This window comes from Mercenaria mercenaria, chromosome 3, assembly GCF_021730395.1.
Source record: "Mercenaria mercenaria strain notata chromosome 3, MADL_Memer_1, whole genome shotgun sequence".
Classification (NCBI taxonomy): Eukaryota; Metazoa; Mollusca; class Bivalvia; order Venerida; family Veneridae; genus Mercenaria; species Mercenaria mercenaria.
Genome location: NC_069363.1, coordinates 49,752,959 through 49,767,234, shown reverse-complemented (window position 1 = coordinate 49,767,234; position 14,276 = coordinate 49,752,959). Strand labels below are relative to the sequence as shown.

Sequence of the window (14,276 nt, the reverse complement as noted above, 5' to 3'; positions counted from 1 at the left end):
CCCTTGACGCAGTGTATCTGAAGTCCTGAATATCTTTCCAATCATTTACTTGCAGAGGGTAAGTCAGGACTGTTTGACAATCCAGGAACACTAGTTAGGTTAATTGACTGCCAGTATTTAAATAAAAGACTGTCGTAATATGGTACTAAGACAAATACATTAAGTTTTACCTTAATTGTCCGCAGATTGTCGTTAGAGACTGACAGATCTTCTGTTGATTTAAATGGCTGGAAATGACAAGACCTGCAATTAGTGTTCTTGAACAGACTGGTTTATTACCATGTTATATTTAGTAGAAGTTTATACTTCCAGCTCTGTTGTATTGTCTTAAACAGTGTACATTGTAGTAGAAAGTATTATATTTAATTAAATAAGGCATCCTAGAATTTGAAGATGCGCATTCAGTTCCAGTTTCTCAGATTCTGTTTTGTGTATGGGCATAGTAGCCATATATGCAGCATAGATGGTAGACACAGTGTCTTTGTAAAAGAAGTTGAAATTGGGGAAGATCCAAATTGGAAAGTTGCCTTGTTGCAATAGGAACTATGAAACAGGAACTTCAAGACTTAAAACAGAGGTTTAGCATCTAGTATACCATATAGATCTACGTCCGCCCGCTTAGCTCATTAGGGAGGGCGCAGATGGCGAGTTCAATCCTCAGGCGGTTCGTATGTTCCCCGTGACGATTTGATAAAAGACATCGGGTCTGAAATCATTCGTCCTCCACCTCAGATTCATGTGGGGAAGTTGGCAGCTACTTGCGGAGAACAGGTTTGTACTGGCAGAGAATCCAGGAACACTGGTTAGGTCAACTACCCGCCGTTAGATAACTGAAATACTGTTGAAAAAGCGGTGTTAAACCCAAAACAAACAAACAAAACCATATAGATCTAGTGCTGTTCATACCAATCTGACAAAAAAAAAACAAAAAAACGAATGTATACCTCTGAATTCCACTCCAAAATGTTTAGTTTATTCTAATTTAGCTCAATTGTGATGAAAGCTTGAATTTATTTGAACTACTCTAGTGTCTGCCTCCATGACCTTTTACACTTGTTGCAAACATGTCCAGGTAACAGGTGATAAAAAATTTACATACAGGTTTAAAAAAGCCTCACAAGGAAGTGAAATGGTTTTAGAACTACATTTTGATTGGAGTTAACATAACTGAGTATAATAATTTTCATTTAGCTAGAGTTATGAAAATTTATTGTTCCACTTTATACTTTCAGGAGATGGAGGAGGTGAGAAATTTTCTTAACTCACTGGCAAAGGATTGACCCTTTGCCAAGTTATAGATAGATAGTTTTTAGCATGAAGGAAACAATACGCACAGAAATAAGAAAATTGTCAGCTGAACACCAAACTGTATATAAATAAAGGGACAGATAACGTAATTTCACACTGAGGAAATGATATGTTTTACACTTGTTACTTTTGCAAGAGTGGGTCTAGATTTACTTTTGTTATTATTATATACAAGAGGTCTGATGTGGTCATTGTTAAATCATAATTCACTGTCATTTACTACTGTAGTTTGGGGTTTGCGATGTTTTGTTTGGAAAAAAAAGAGAAATAAATGTATTCATATGACCTTGAAGTCCGAAAGTGAATTACTGCAATTCTGAAAGACATTTAGTTAATGTTTTTTATATGTAACAGGATTTAATTGATATGTCACAGTGAATTTAGTTAAAATATCGAACTGCATGAAACAAGATAGAGATTTTTTCTGCTATGATATGTCACACAAGAGCTCTGAGCATGAGTAGGAGAAACTGTCTGTTAGTATCTCTGTAATAATGTATTCACGTAACAGGATAGGGATGTGATGGTTTTGTCACCATAGTGCAAAAAGAGGTTTGCATTTACATACACAAGCAAATAATCACTTTATGCACCAAGGGAGACAATTTACTCTGGTAAGAGCAGTTAACTCTGCAGGTAAGATTAGCTGGATCATTCTGCTCATACAATACTGTTTTTAACAATCTGATAGCAATTTTATAACCAATAATTGTTATATGTTGTATTCAGGAAGCAGTGTAGTATAAAATAAAATTTTCACTTTATTAAAAACCCAGTTTGAACAAAGAATTAATCATATTGAAAAATGACAAACCTAATTTATTTTTAAAGCAGTAAGTTGTTATGGCAACCATTTGTTAATGTTGGAATTTGAACAAAAGAATTTTTTTTAAAGTACTTAAATTGATGGAGAAAATGAGCCTTGTACAAAATTTTACTTTGATTTATAGTGTCGCTATACTTTCTACCATATTGAAACAATTACAGATCTGGATCTGTTCAAACATGTTCTGTGCTATTTTTTAGCATTCCTCTTTTGTAATGAAAAGTGTATGATTGGAAAATTTGATACTTCTACGATTACCTTGGACCTGCTGTTTTGAGCTGTATTATTGTGTTACATGTTGCGTTTTAGCAATAGCTTTGACTAAAGACAGAAAGACGAAACTTTTAGATTGCTTAGATTCTGATGAAACTGTCATTTTTTCTACTTGTGATTTTGTTTCCCATTAAAGGGGCTTGTCACCTTTTGAACATCTAATATAATCTTTTATCATAAATCGTATATCAGTATTATAACAGTTGAAATTGTTTGGACTATGATATGAATTTTTACTGTATGAGGAATACTGTAGACATTTTTAGCTCGACTATTCATAGAATAGTGAGCTATTGCACTCGCCCATGCGTTGGCGTCGGCGCCGGCGTCCGCGTCCCGATTTTGGTTAAGGTTTTGTATGTAAGCTGGTATCTCAGTAACCACTTGTGGGAATGGATTGAAACTTCACACACTTATTCACTGTGACAAACTGACTTACATTGCACAGGTTCCATAACTCTATTTTGCTTTTTTACAAAATTATGCCCCTTTTTCGATTTAGAAATTTTTGGTTAAGGTTTTGTATGTAAGCTGGTAACTCAGTAACCACTTGTGGGAATGGATTGAAACTTCACACACTTATTCACTGTGATGAACTGATCTACATTGCACAGGTTCCATAACTCTATTTTGCTTTTTTACAAAATTATGCCCCTTTTTCGACTTAGAAATTTTGGTTAAGGTTTTGTATGTAAGCTGGTATCTCAGTACTTACTAATGGGAATGGATTGAAACTTCACATACTTGTTCACTATCATGATCTGACATGCACTAAGCAAGTCCCATAACTCTACTCTCTTTTTTTTTCAAAATTATGCCCCTTTTTCGACTAAGCAGTTTTTGGTTAAATTTTTGTATGTAATCTGATATCTCAGTATCCACTAATTGGAATGGATTGAAACTTCACACACTTGTTCACTGTCATGATCTAACATGCACTGTGAAGATCCCATAACTCTACTTGGCATTTTTACAAAATTATGCCCCTTTGACTTAGCAGTTTTTTGTTAAGATTTTGTATGTAAGCTGTAGAGATAGTACCTAAGTTTTTCAAATCATAGGTTTGAAGTTAAAAAGCTTTGAAATGAAGACAAATGTCCATATATTTCTCAAAAACAGAAATATAGACAATATTTTAACCAGAAGTGCGGAGTTATGAGCATTTAATATTTTCATGATAACGAAAATTTTGTGATCAAGGACATGTAACTCTTCTTGAACATGGAGAGCATAAACATCAAAGGGACATAATATAGTCAATATTTTCTAATTGGGTGCATTTGATTTAACATTCAACTTTGATCTGGATTGCTAAATACTGATCCATGATATTGTGTGCTAAAAATTTAGAACATCTGGAACAGTCTATTAACAGAAAAACTATGCTTTAGCAGAATCTAAATAGTTAAGCTCTAACTGGGACTCGAACCCAGGACCTCTCACACCTAGGGCAGACACTCTACCACTTCCCTATAACAGCAGTAGCTAATAGCTATGCAGTTTAATTGCTGGATTACATTGCGTGAACTGGAAAATAATCGGTGAACTCCGGATTATCGGCGTATTCGCTTTGTTACCTAACGGCATTTTTTGTGTAAAGAAAAAATATAATCTAATGCTGCCAACGTAATAATTGGTCAAATCTGCCCAAATTTCTCTGACGTGTTGTTCAGAGTATGAACTTACTAACTGGCAGTACCAGTGAAATATTACTTACACTGAATATTTTATATTTACCCTTTTTGCAGCTGCCGAACGGCAAAGACGATAAGATTTGTCCAAATATAAATAATTATTTTACCAGTTTTGAGAGAATTTCAGTTAATGGGAAATTACAGTTACAAACTAAATACCTTTCTGCAACACATGGAGTCATTAGCATTCACTGTCAATCAGTATTATGACTAAGATCGACTGTCATTCATTCATTTCAAAGTTTCATAGACAGAGTCTGTTGTTTACATTTTTATCGTAACCGGTGCACTTGTAAAAATCACTTTAGTTTGAAAAATCAAAGTATGCGAAGAGCTATGGTACGGTCTCTATAAGCTGGTATTTCAGTATCCACACATTGGAAAGGATTGAAACTTCACACACTTGCTCACTGTCATGATATGACATGCAGTACAGAGGTTCAATACCAATTGACAAGGCTGTTGAATAGTCGAGCGTTGCTGTCCTCCGACAGCTCTTGTTGTTTTTGCTGTGTGATTAACACAATAGCTTTTCTTCATATTGTGAGACTGGGAGAGCATTTTGATTAATAAATACTGCCTAGAAACTTGTCCCACACTTTGGTTTTGGGATTAATTCACATTTACTTTTAATACAAAATTTAAATCATAAATTAAATAATTTTTAAGATTTGAATCTTCAGGTGGCTGTATTTTATGTTGTATATTTTGCACAAGGGAGTTTTTATTAGTCTTGATTGGATAGCTACTTGGCATACCTCTGTTTAAAACTTGTTTCTTTTTTTTGTTGGTTTTTTTCACTTATTTCGAATTACTTTTTAGCTCACCTGTCACAAAGTGACAAGGTGAGCTTTTGTGATCGCGCGGTGTCCGTCGTCCGTCCGTTCGTCCGTAAACTTTCGCTTGTGACCACTCTAGAGGTCACATTTTTCATGGGATCTTTATGGAAGTTGGTCAGAATATTCATCTTGATGATATCTAGGTCAAGTTCGAAACTGGGTCACGTGCCGTCAAAAACTAGGTCAGTAGGTCTAAAAATAGAAAAACCTTGTGACCTCTCTAGAGGCCATAATTTTCAATGGATCTTCATGAAAATTGGTCAGAATGTTCATCTTGATGATATCTAGGTCAAGTTCGAAACTGGGCCACGTGCGGTCAAAAACTAGGTCAGTAGGTCTAAAAATAGAAAAACCTTGTGACCTCTCTAGAGGCCATATATTTCACAAGATCTTCATGAAAGTTGGTCAGAACGTTCACCTTGATGATATCTAGGTCAAGTTCGAAACTGGGTCACGTGCCTTCAAAAACTAGGTCAGTAGGTCAAATAATAGAAAAACCTTGTGAAATCTCTAAAGGCCATATTTTTCATGGGATCTGTATGAAAGTTGGTCTGAATGTTCATCTTGATGATTTCTAGGTCAAGTTCGAAACTGGGTCACGTGCCGTCAAAAACTAGGTCAGTAGGTCTAAAAATAGAAAAACCTTGTGACCTTTCTAGAGGCCATATATTTCACAAGATCTTCATGAAAATTGGTCAGAACGTTCACCTTGATGATATCTAGGTCAGGTTCGAAACTGGGTCGCATGCCATCAAAAACTAGGTCAGTAGGTCAAATAATAGAAAAACCTTGTGACCTCTCTAAAGGCCATATTTTCCATGGGATCTGTGTGAAAGTTGGTCTGAATGGTCATCTTGATGATATCTAGGTCAAGTTCGAAACTGGGTCACGTGCCGTCAAAAACTAGGTCAGTAGGTCTAAAAATAGAAAAACCTTGTGACCTCTCTAGAGGCCATATATTTCATGAAAATTTGTCAGAATGTTCACCTTGATGATATCTAGGTCAAATTTGAAAGTGGGTCACATGCCTTTAAAAACTAGGTCAGTAGGTCAAATAATAGAAAAACCTTGTGACCTCTCTAAAGGCCATATTTTTCAATGGATCTTCATGAAAGTTGGTCTGAATGTTCATCTTGATGATATCTAGGTCAAATTCGAAACAGGGTCATGTGCGGTCAAAAACTAGGTCAGTAGGTCTAAAAAAAGAAAAACCTTGTGACCTCTCTAGAGGCCATACTTGTGAATGGATATTCATAAAAATTGGTCAGAATGTTCACCTTGATGATATCTAAGTCAAGTTCGAAAGTGGGTCACGTGCCTTCAAAAAGTAGGTCAGTAGGTCAAATAATGAAAAAACGTTGTGACCTCTCTAAAGGCCATATTTTTCATGGGATCTGTATGAAAGTTGGTCTGAATGTTTATCTTGATGATATCTAGGTCAAGTTTGAAACTGGGTCAACTGCGATCAAAAACTAGGTCAGTAGGTCTTGAAATAGAAAAACCTTGTGACCTCTCTAGAGGCCATACCCTTGAATGGATCTTCATGAAAATTGGTCAGAATGTTCAGCTTGATGATATCTAGGTCAAGTTTGAAACTGGGTCACGTGCCTTAAAAAACTAGGTCAGTAGGTCAAATAATAGGAAAACCTTGTGACCTCTCTAGAGACCATATTTTTCTATGGATCTTCATGAAAATTGGTCAGAATTTTTATCTTTCTAATATCTATGCAAGTTCAAAACTGGGTCACATGAGCTCAAAAACTAGGTCACTATGTCAAATAATAGAAAAAATGACGTCATACTCAAAACTGGATCATTTGGGAAGAGGTGAGCGATTCAGGACCATCATGGTCCTCTTGTTTATATGCAAGTATCACCTTGGATACATATACCTCTGAATAATGATCTTTCAAACTGAAAGTCTTTTCTTTCTTCAAGGTTAGCTCAAAACATACTAACTGTATTTTGACAGTGAAATTTATAAAGCTATAAATAGTGATACTGTGTTAAAGATTTGAGAGGTGTATTAGATGATGAAGATGGGCATTTCACTGATGCCTCGTTGAAAAAAAAGTTAATTTTAGGGAATATCTACCTGTAAATTTGAAAACAATGAATGTGCTATGTGCATATATGTAAAAGTGTATATGAGCCATGCCATGAGAAAACCAACATAATGGGTTTGCGACCAGCATGGATCCAGACCAGCCTGCGCATCCGCGCAGTCTGGTCAGGATCCATGCTGTTCGCTATCAAAGCCTATTGGAATTAGGGAAACTGTTAGCGAACAGCATGGATCCTGACCAGACTGCGCGGATGCGCAGGCTGGTCTGGATCCATGCTGGTCACAAACCCATTATGTTGGTTTTCTTATGACACGGCTCATATGTAAATGTAAGAGAGAGGATGGTAATAAGCATCTACAGTTCCAGTTTTATGTTATAGTATTTGCTTCTAATCATATAAACTTTTACCACAATTTCTGTATCACATTACATATCTTTGATGTTGTCTCAAAGCTTGTATTCTGCACTATCCACAAAGTATAGAGTTCTGTTGTTTTTTTTCCACTCTGGCAGTTTCTTGCTATAAAATAGTGTAAGTGTTAATTGAAATGTTATTGATGACTGAAATTTACTGGTGATATGAATTTAAGGTACACCAGGACACTTCCATGTGAGATCTTTTTGTGTGAAGGTAATGATATTTGTTTGATAGGTCTTTAAGTTTTGTTTGTTTTGGGTTTATTGTTGTTTTTCAACAGTATTTTAGTTATGTAACATGAGCATAGGCCTTTTAAGAGTATATTTGGTGAGAAACATTATTTTGGACTATTTTCAAATAAGGCTTGCGTACTTGCCATAGCATCTTTCTGATAGAAATATTATCAGGTCTGTACTAATTCTGCTACGCTAGTTGTTTAAATTGTTTCCTGTTTAACATTTGAATACAAAGTAAGCATCAGTAAAGCATAGGGTTATGGGCACAGAATTTAAAGTTTTATATGAAAAATAAAATTCAAAATTTCATTCTAAATCAAATGTTAGACTTTTTGTTAAGTCAGCTTGTTTAATTACAGTTATTAGAAGTACTCATTCAAGAGAAGAATTGCTTTTTTGTTGTTGTTTTATTCAAAATTTCATACGTTTCGTGTGTGTATTTGCTGTAGTGTATCTGTAAAACAAAATGATTTCAACCACAATTAAATCTGAAAAATCTCCGTTTGACTTTAGCTGCCAGTATTACTAAAACCAAGCAAACTCGAGTTATCTGTTTCAGCTTTAATTAGATATGTATAGTTGATTACCATTGCACCATACTCTGGCAGATCTTTTAGTAATTGATTTTCGTCTTTCTTGATTGCCATTTAAGAGTACATTTAGTCATTTTGTTTTATACAGATTGAATGCTTATTGTTTGTACGATTCTAACCATTTACAATAGATGGTCATGTATGAATAAAAAATATAACAAAATTGATTGCTCTGTGTCATTAATGCTCACAAAGGGCAGCTTATAGTTATTAACTATGTTGGAGACATACTGTTTTTGCCCTGCCCGTCCGTCCATCCTTCCGTCACACTATATTACCGATCAATAACTGGAGAACCATTCGACCTAGAAACTTCATAGGGTGACAGAGCTTATGGAGTGGATGACCCCTAGAGTTTTTTAGGTCACTCCATCAAAGGTCAAGGTCACAGGGGCCTGAACATGAAAACCATTTCCAATCAATAACTTGAGAACCACTTGACCCAGAATGTTGAAACTTCATAGGATGATTTATCATGCAGAGTAGATGACCCCAATTGATTTTTGGGTCACTCTATTAAAGGTCAAGGTCACAGGGGCCTGAACACGGAAAGCCATTTCCGATCAATAATTTGAGAACCACTTGACCCAGAATGTTGAAACTTCATAGGATGATTGGACATGCAGAGTAGATGACTCCTATTGATTTTTGGGTCACTCTAACAAAGGTCAAGGGGCTTGAACATGGAAAACCATTTCCGGTCAGTACCTTGAGAACCACTTTACCAAGAATGTTGAAACTTCATAGGATGATTGGACATGCAGAGTAGATTACCCCTATTGATTTTGGCGTCACTCTAACAAAGGTCAAGGTCACAGGGGCCTAAACATGGAAAACCATTTCCGGTCAGTATCTTGAGAACCACTTGACCCTGAATGTTGATACTTTGTAGGATGATTAGACATGCAGAGTAGATGACCCCTACTTACTTTTGGGTCACTCGATCAAAGGTCAAGGTCACAGGCCCGCCCGCTTAGCTCAGTAGGTAAGAGCGTTGGTCTACGGATCGCGGGGTCGCGAGTTCGATCCTCGGGCGGGGCGTATGTTCTCCGTGACTATTTGATAAACGACATTGTGTCTGAAATCATTAGTCCTCCACCTCTGATTCATGTGGGGAAGTTGGCAGTTACTTGCGGAGAACAGGTTTGTACTGGTACAGAATCCAGGAACACTGGTTAGGTTAACTGCCCGCCGTTACATGACTGAAATACTGTTGAAAAACGGCGTTAAACCCAAAACAAACAAACAAACAAAACAAGGTCACAAGGGCCTGAATATGGAAAACAATTTCCAGTTCATAACTTGAGAACCTCTAGGCCCAGAATGTTGAAACTTAGTTGGATGATTGGGCATGCCAAGTAGATGATGCCTATTGCAGCCAACCATCATTGTCTCTTTGACTTTTGCTCCTGTCCCCTATGGACTTCTTGCCTAGATGACTATGCATTGGGGGAGACCTGCGCTTTTCTACAAAAGCATCTTCTAGTTTATTCAGTGTGTCCATCGATCCCATTTTGCTTGCCCAGAGCATACCTTAACTAAAGCTTATAGAAAAGGTGATTTATGCCCCCACTTAAGTTATCCCGTCCCCACTCGGGGATATTGTTCTGGCGTCATCTGTCCGTATAGTTTGAAATTGAGAATGCTTATAATTCAAAAAAACAAATTAAGCTAGAATCACCAACTCTCACAGAATTGTTGATTAGCAGATGACCTGTGCTCACACATAGTATTGTCCCTCTTGACCCAGTAAAAGCAGTTTTTCTCCGTGATTTGTTCAAACAAATTGAAAATGCTATAATAATTCAAAAAGTATTTCAGCTAGAATCACCAAACCTCACATAATCATCAGATTTCAAGATATGTTTAATACTGTCTTGGTTCACAAGAACATGTGACATAATTAGCACATGACCCTTGTGCACACATAGTATTATCTCCCTTTACCCAGTAAAAGCAGAGTTCTTGCCCTTGATTTTGCAAAAAAGGTGAAAATGCTTGCAATTCAAAGAGTATTTTAATTAGAATCACCAAACCTCAAATAACTGATTAGCACATGACCTTTGCTCTCATGTATTAGTAAGGTTAGAAGGTATCAAATGCCTCCACGCCTGTTTTCTATGTAAAAATAACAAATTATAACATGTTTTACTCAGCATTTTTAGCCTTTCACTACTTGCGAGACTACCTTTGTCTTGAAGGTCCGTCTTTAGGCAATCAAAATATACCAAAACAATATGGGGTTGACCATAATGCAATGAAACCATGGTCACGTGACGTGATGAAAACGCTAGTTATTGCGTAGGTAGACATAAATAAACACCTACCTTCACTTTCATTTTACCAAACAGCTTTGACATAACTTTTGAAGCATATAACGTAGCTTAAAAATCATCTACAGACATTCTTCTTTACAATCAAGCAGCAATAAAGCTTATATCCGGCATGAAAATGGCCTTTACCAGGCAGAATGATAGCACTATATATTGATACGGACTACATTCCAGCGAGTGGACTACGGAGCCATATCCGGCGAATTAGTACCTTCGTACCATAACATTAAAATGGGGACAGAATCTCTTATTACCTCCTTTATGAGTATACATTTACTGTAAGAAAATGTTTGTATTTTTTAGCTCACCAGAGCACGAAGTGCTAAAGGTGAGCTATTGTGACCGGTCATTGTCGGTCGTGTGTTGTCCATCAATATTGAACACTCTAGAGGCCACATTTGTGACCCAATCTTTATGAAACTTAGTCAGAATGTTAGTCTTGATGATCTCTAGTTCAAGTTTGAAACTGGGTCATGTAGAGTCAAAAAGTAGGTTATAGGCCAGATCAAAGGAAAAACTTGTGAACACTCTAAGAGGCCACAGTTAGTTGTGACCCAATATTTATGAAACTTGGTCAGAATGTTTGTCTTGATGATTTCTAGGGCAAGTTTGAATCTGGGTCATGTGGGGTCAAAAATTAGGTCACCCGGTAAAATCAAAGGAAAAGCTTGTGAACACTTTGGAGGCCACAGTTGTGACTCAATCTTTATGAAACTTGGTCAGAATGTTTGTCTTGATGATTTCTAGGTCAAATTTAAAACTGGGTCATGTGGGGTCAAAAACTTGTTCACTAGGCTAGATCAAAGGAAAATATTATCAACACTCTAGAGACCACAATTTAAGTTTGAAACTCATGAGAATTAGTCAGAACGTTTGTCTGGATAATCTATAGGTGATAAGTTTGAATCTTGGTCATGTGGGGTCAAAAACTAGGTCACCCGGTCAAATCAAAGGAAATCTTGTGAACACTCTAGAGGCCACAGTTGTGACCCAATCCTTATAAAACTTGGTCAGAATGTTTATCCTGATGCTTTCTAGGTCAGATTGGAAACTGGGTCATGTGGGGTCAAAAAGTAGGTCACTACGCCAGATCAAAGGAAAAGCTTATGAACACTCTAGAGGCCACAGTTGTGACCCAATCTTTATGAAACTTGGACAGAATGATCTTTAGGTCAATTTTGAAACTGGGTCATTTGGGGTCAAAAACTAGGTCAGTAGGCCAGATCAAAGGAAAAGCTTGTGAACACTCTACTGGCCACAGTTGTGACTCAAAATTTATGAAACTTGGTCAGAATGTTTGTCATGATAATGTCTAGGTCACGTTTGAAACTAGGTGATGTTGGGATGAAAACTAGGTCAGTATGCCAGATCAAAGGAAAAGCTTGTGAACACTCTACAGGCCACAGTTGTGACTCAATCTTTATAAAAACTTGGTCAGAATGTTTGTCTTGATGATATCCAGATAAAGTTTGAAACTGGGTCATGTGAGGTCAAAAACTAGGTCACATGATCAAATCAAAGGAAAAGTTTTTGAACACTGTAAAGGCAACAGTTGTGACTCTATCTTTATGAAATTTAATTAGAATGTTTGTCTTGATGATTTCTAGGTCAAGTTTGAAACTGGGTCATGTGGGGTCAAAAACTAGGTCACTGGTCAAATCAAAGGAAAAGCTTGTGAACACTCTAGAGGTTGCAATTGTGACCCAATCTTTATGAAACTTGGTCAGAATGTTTGTCTTTATGATCTCTAGGTGAAATTCAGAACTGGGTCATGTGGGATCAAAAATTAGGTCAGTAGCCCAGATCAACTATTGGGAGCGATATAGGGCCATGGGCCCTCTTGTTTTCTGTAGGATTTATTCCATCTGTTTTGGTTTTTTGTCAAAATAATTTAGTCAGTTTTTCAGGATATATGCTTAAACCATATATTTATCTCCTGTTTCCTTTTTCAGTATATCAAGGGTGCCTTTTTATCAGTATGTCCAGGGTTTTTATACTGAAGAGAAAGTTACCTAGAGAAACAATAGCGTGGTATCTGATGTTAGTTTTAGGGGAAAACTGCATGCTGGAAAGAAACTTTCTATGGGGAACAGTTGTGCTGATGGGTTAACCCTATAGCAACATAATGTGAGTATCCAAGTTTGACTCCTAGCTGGAATTGACTTTGATAGTTTTTTCTCCAGGTTCACTTTAATGGTGGTGAGGATTTTTGACAGACATTCATTCCAGAGGGCTAGTCAGCTCCGTAGAAGTGTAGTAATAGTAGCTTTGTAGGTAACTCAAGGTTTATGTTAAATAAATAGGAAGTAATAAAAATAAGGAAACTTGTCATATACTGCTGTTCTTTTTTATTCCACTACGGCTTAAGACTTAGAAAAAATCGAGATACAGCCCAGAGTAGCAACAGCAGTTGTGTACAAAATACTTAGACATTCATATTTTGATTCAGTACATAAAGTGTGGCAGGATGCATGCAGTCCTGTTTATATTCATCAGAAGGATGGATGGACAGAGCAATACTGAAATATCACAATTTGTGAATCACCAAATTAAAATCTTACACACACACTAAATATATCCAGTTATTATATTCACATGCCCCCTTTATTCTATCTCTTCCAGTGACTATTTTGGATTTTCTATAAAATGTGAAATTCTGTTACTAATACATTAAAAGGTATGATGAAGGCTGGCAATATTTTTATTTATCAGAAAGCACAAGGCATTTTTTTATATACACTGAGTATTTTCACTCTTTCAGGAGTTATACTTTTATGAACAAATACTAAAATGTTTTTAAAGGGATTGTTTAGCTAAAATGATCTGTTTTTAAAGTTGAAGGTTGGTCCTATTATGAACATTTAAACAGGAGTTTTTGTTTCTAAGCTATATTAAAAATGTGAACTCGAGAAAACAAATATGCCCGAGTAGGGAATAGAACCAATGCCACCTCAGCAATAAAAGCTTTCCTACGCCATGGAGGAAATGTTACTAATGACCGTTAAATATAAAGTTTTATTATTTAGGAGTTTTCCTTTGGTACCCTGTTTTAAGAAATATAGCAATAATTTCCTGATATATATTTAGAAAAAATTTTTTTTATTGTTTTGGTACAATATGGAGGTCAGTCCTAATATATATATGATAAAAAGGTACTGTCCAAATTGGACAAGTTCATAATAGAAATTTAGCAGGGTAAGGGTTGAAGATATTTTAACAAAACAGACAGAATTCTAAAAAGAATAGCCAACCTTTTCAAGAGGATTATCTCTGCTTAAAGAAGGAAATGATGTTAGCATTACATACTGAATATGAAAATATTCTTAGTAAAAATTCTCAGAAGTTTCAAAAATTATATTGTTGTTAACCCTTATCATGCTGGACATGATTGATTCTGCCTTTGCGAGCAGTGTAGATCATGATCAGCATGCACATCCATGCAGTCTGATCAAGATCGGAACTGTTCACTATTCAGTCAGTATCTTTTTGTTAAGTGCCCCTTTTAACAGTTAATGGTACTGTCCAATTTGAAAGATTGACTAGTTCATAACAGAAATTTAGCACGGTAAGGGTTAAAGCAGTACCTTGATCTACAATGATACATTCAGTTCTTGTGGATTTTGCCAACCCGGATCACAATCAGCGCTAAATCCACTCAAACCAAATACAGCATTGCAGAGCAAGATACTG

The 14,276-nt window shown here is 36.3% G+C and overlaps 1 protein-coding gene across 1 annotated transcript in view; it reads left to right on the top strand.

Annotated features, from left to right (window-relative positions):
- Positions 1–3,934, top strand: part of LOC123524859 (acyl-protein thioesterase 1-like) — a 58,770-nt gene extending 54,836 nt beyond the window's left edge. The window contains exon 8 of the mRNA XM_053538442.1: positions 1,233–3,934. Within this exon, the coding sequence (XP_053394417.1) occupies positions 1,233–1,280 (48 nt within the window). The 3' untranslated portion in view covers positions 1,281–3,934. The remainder of the gene's footprint in view (positions 1–1,232) is intronic.
- The last annotated feature ends 10,342 nt before the right edge of the window (positions 3,935–14,276 follow it).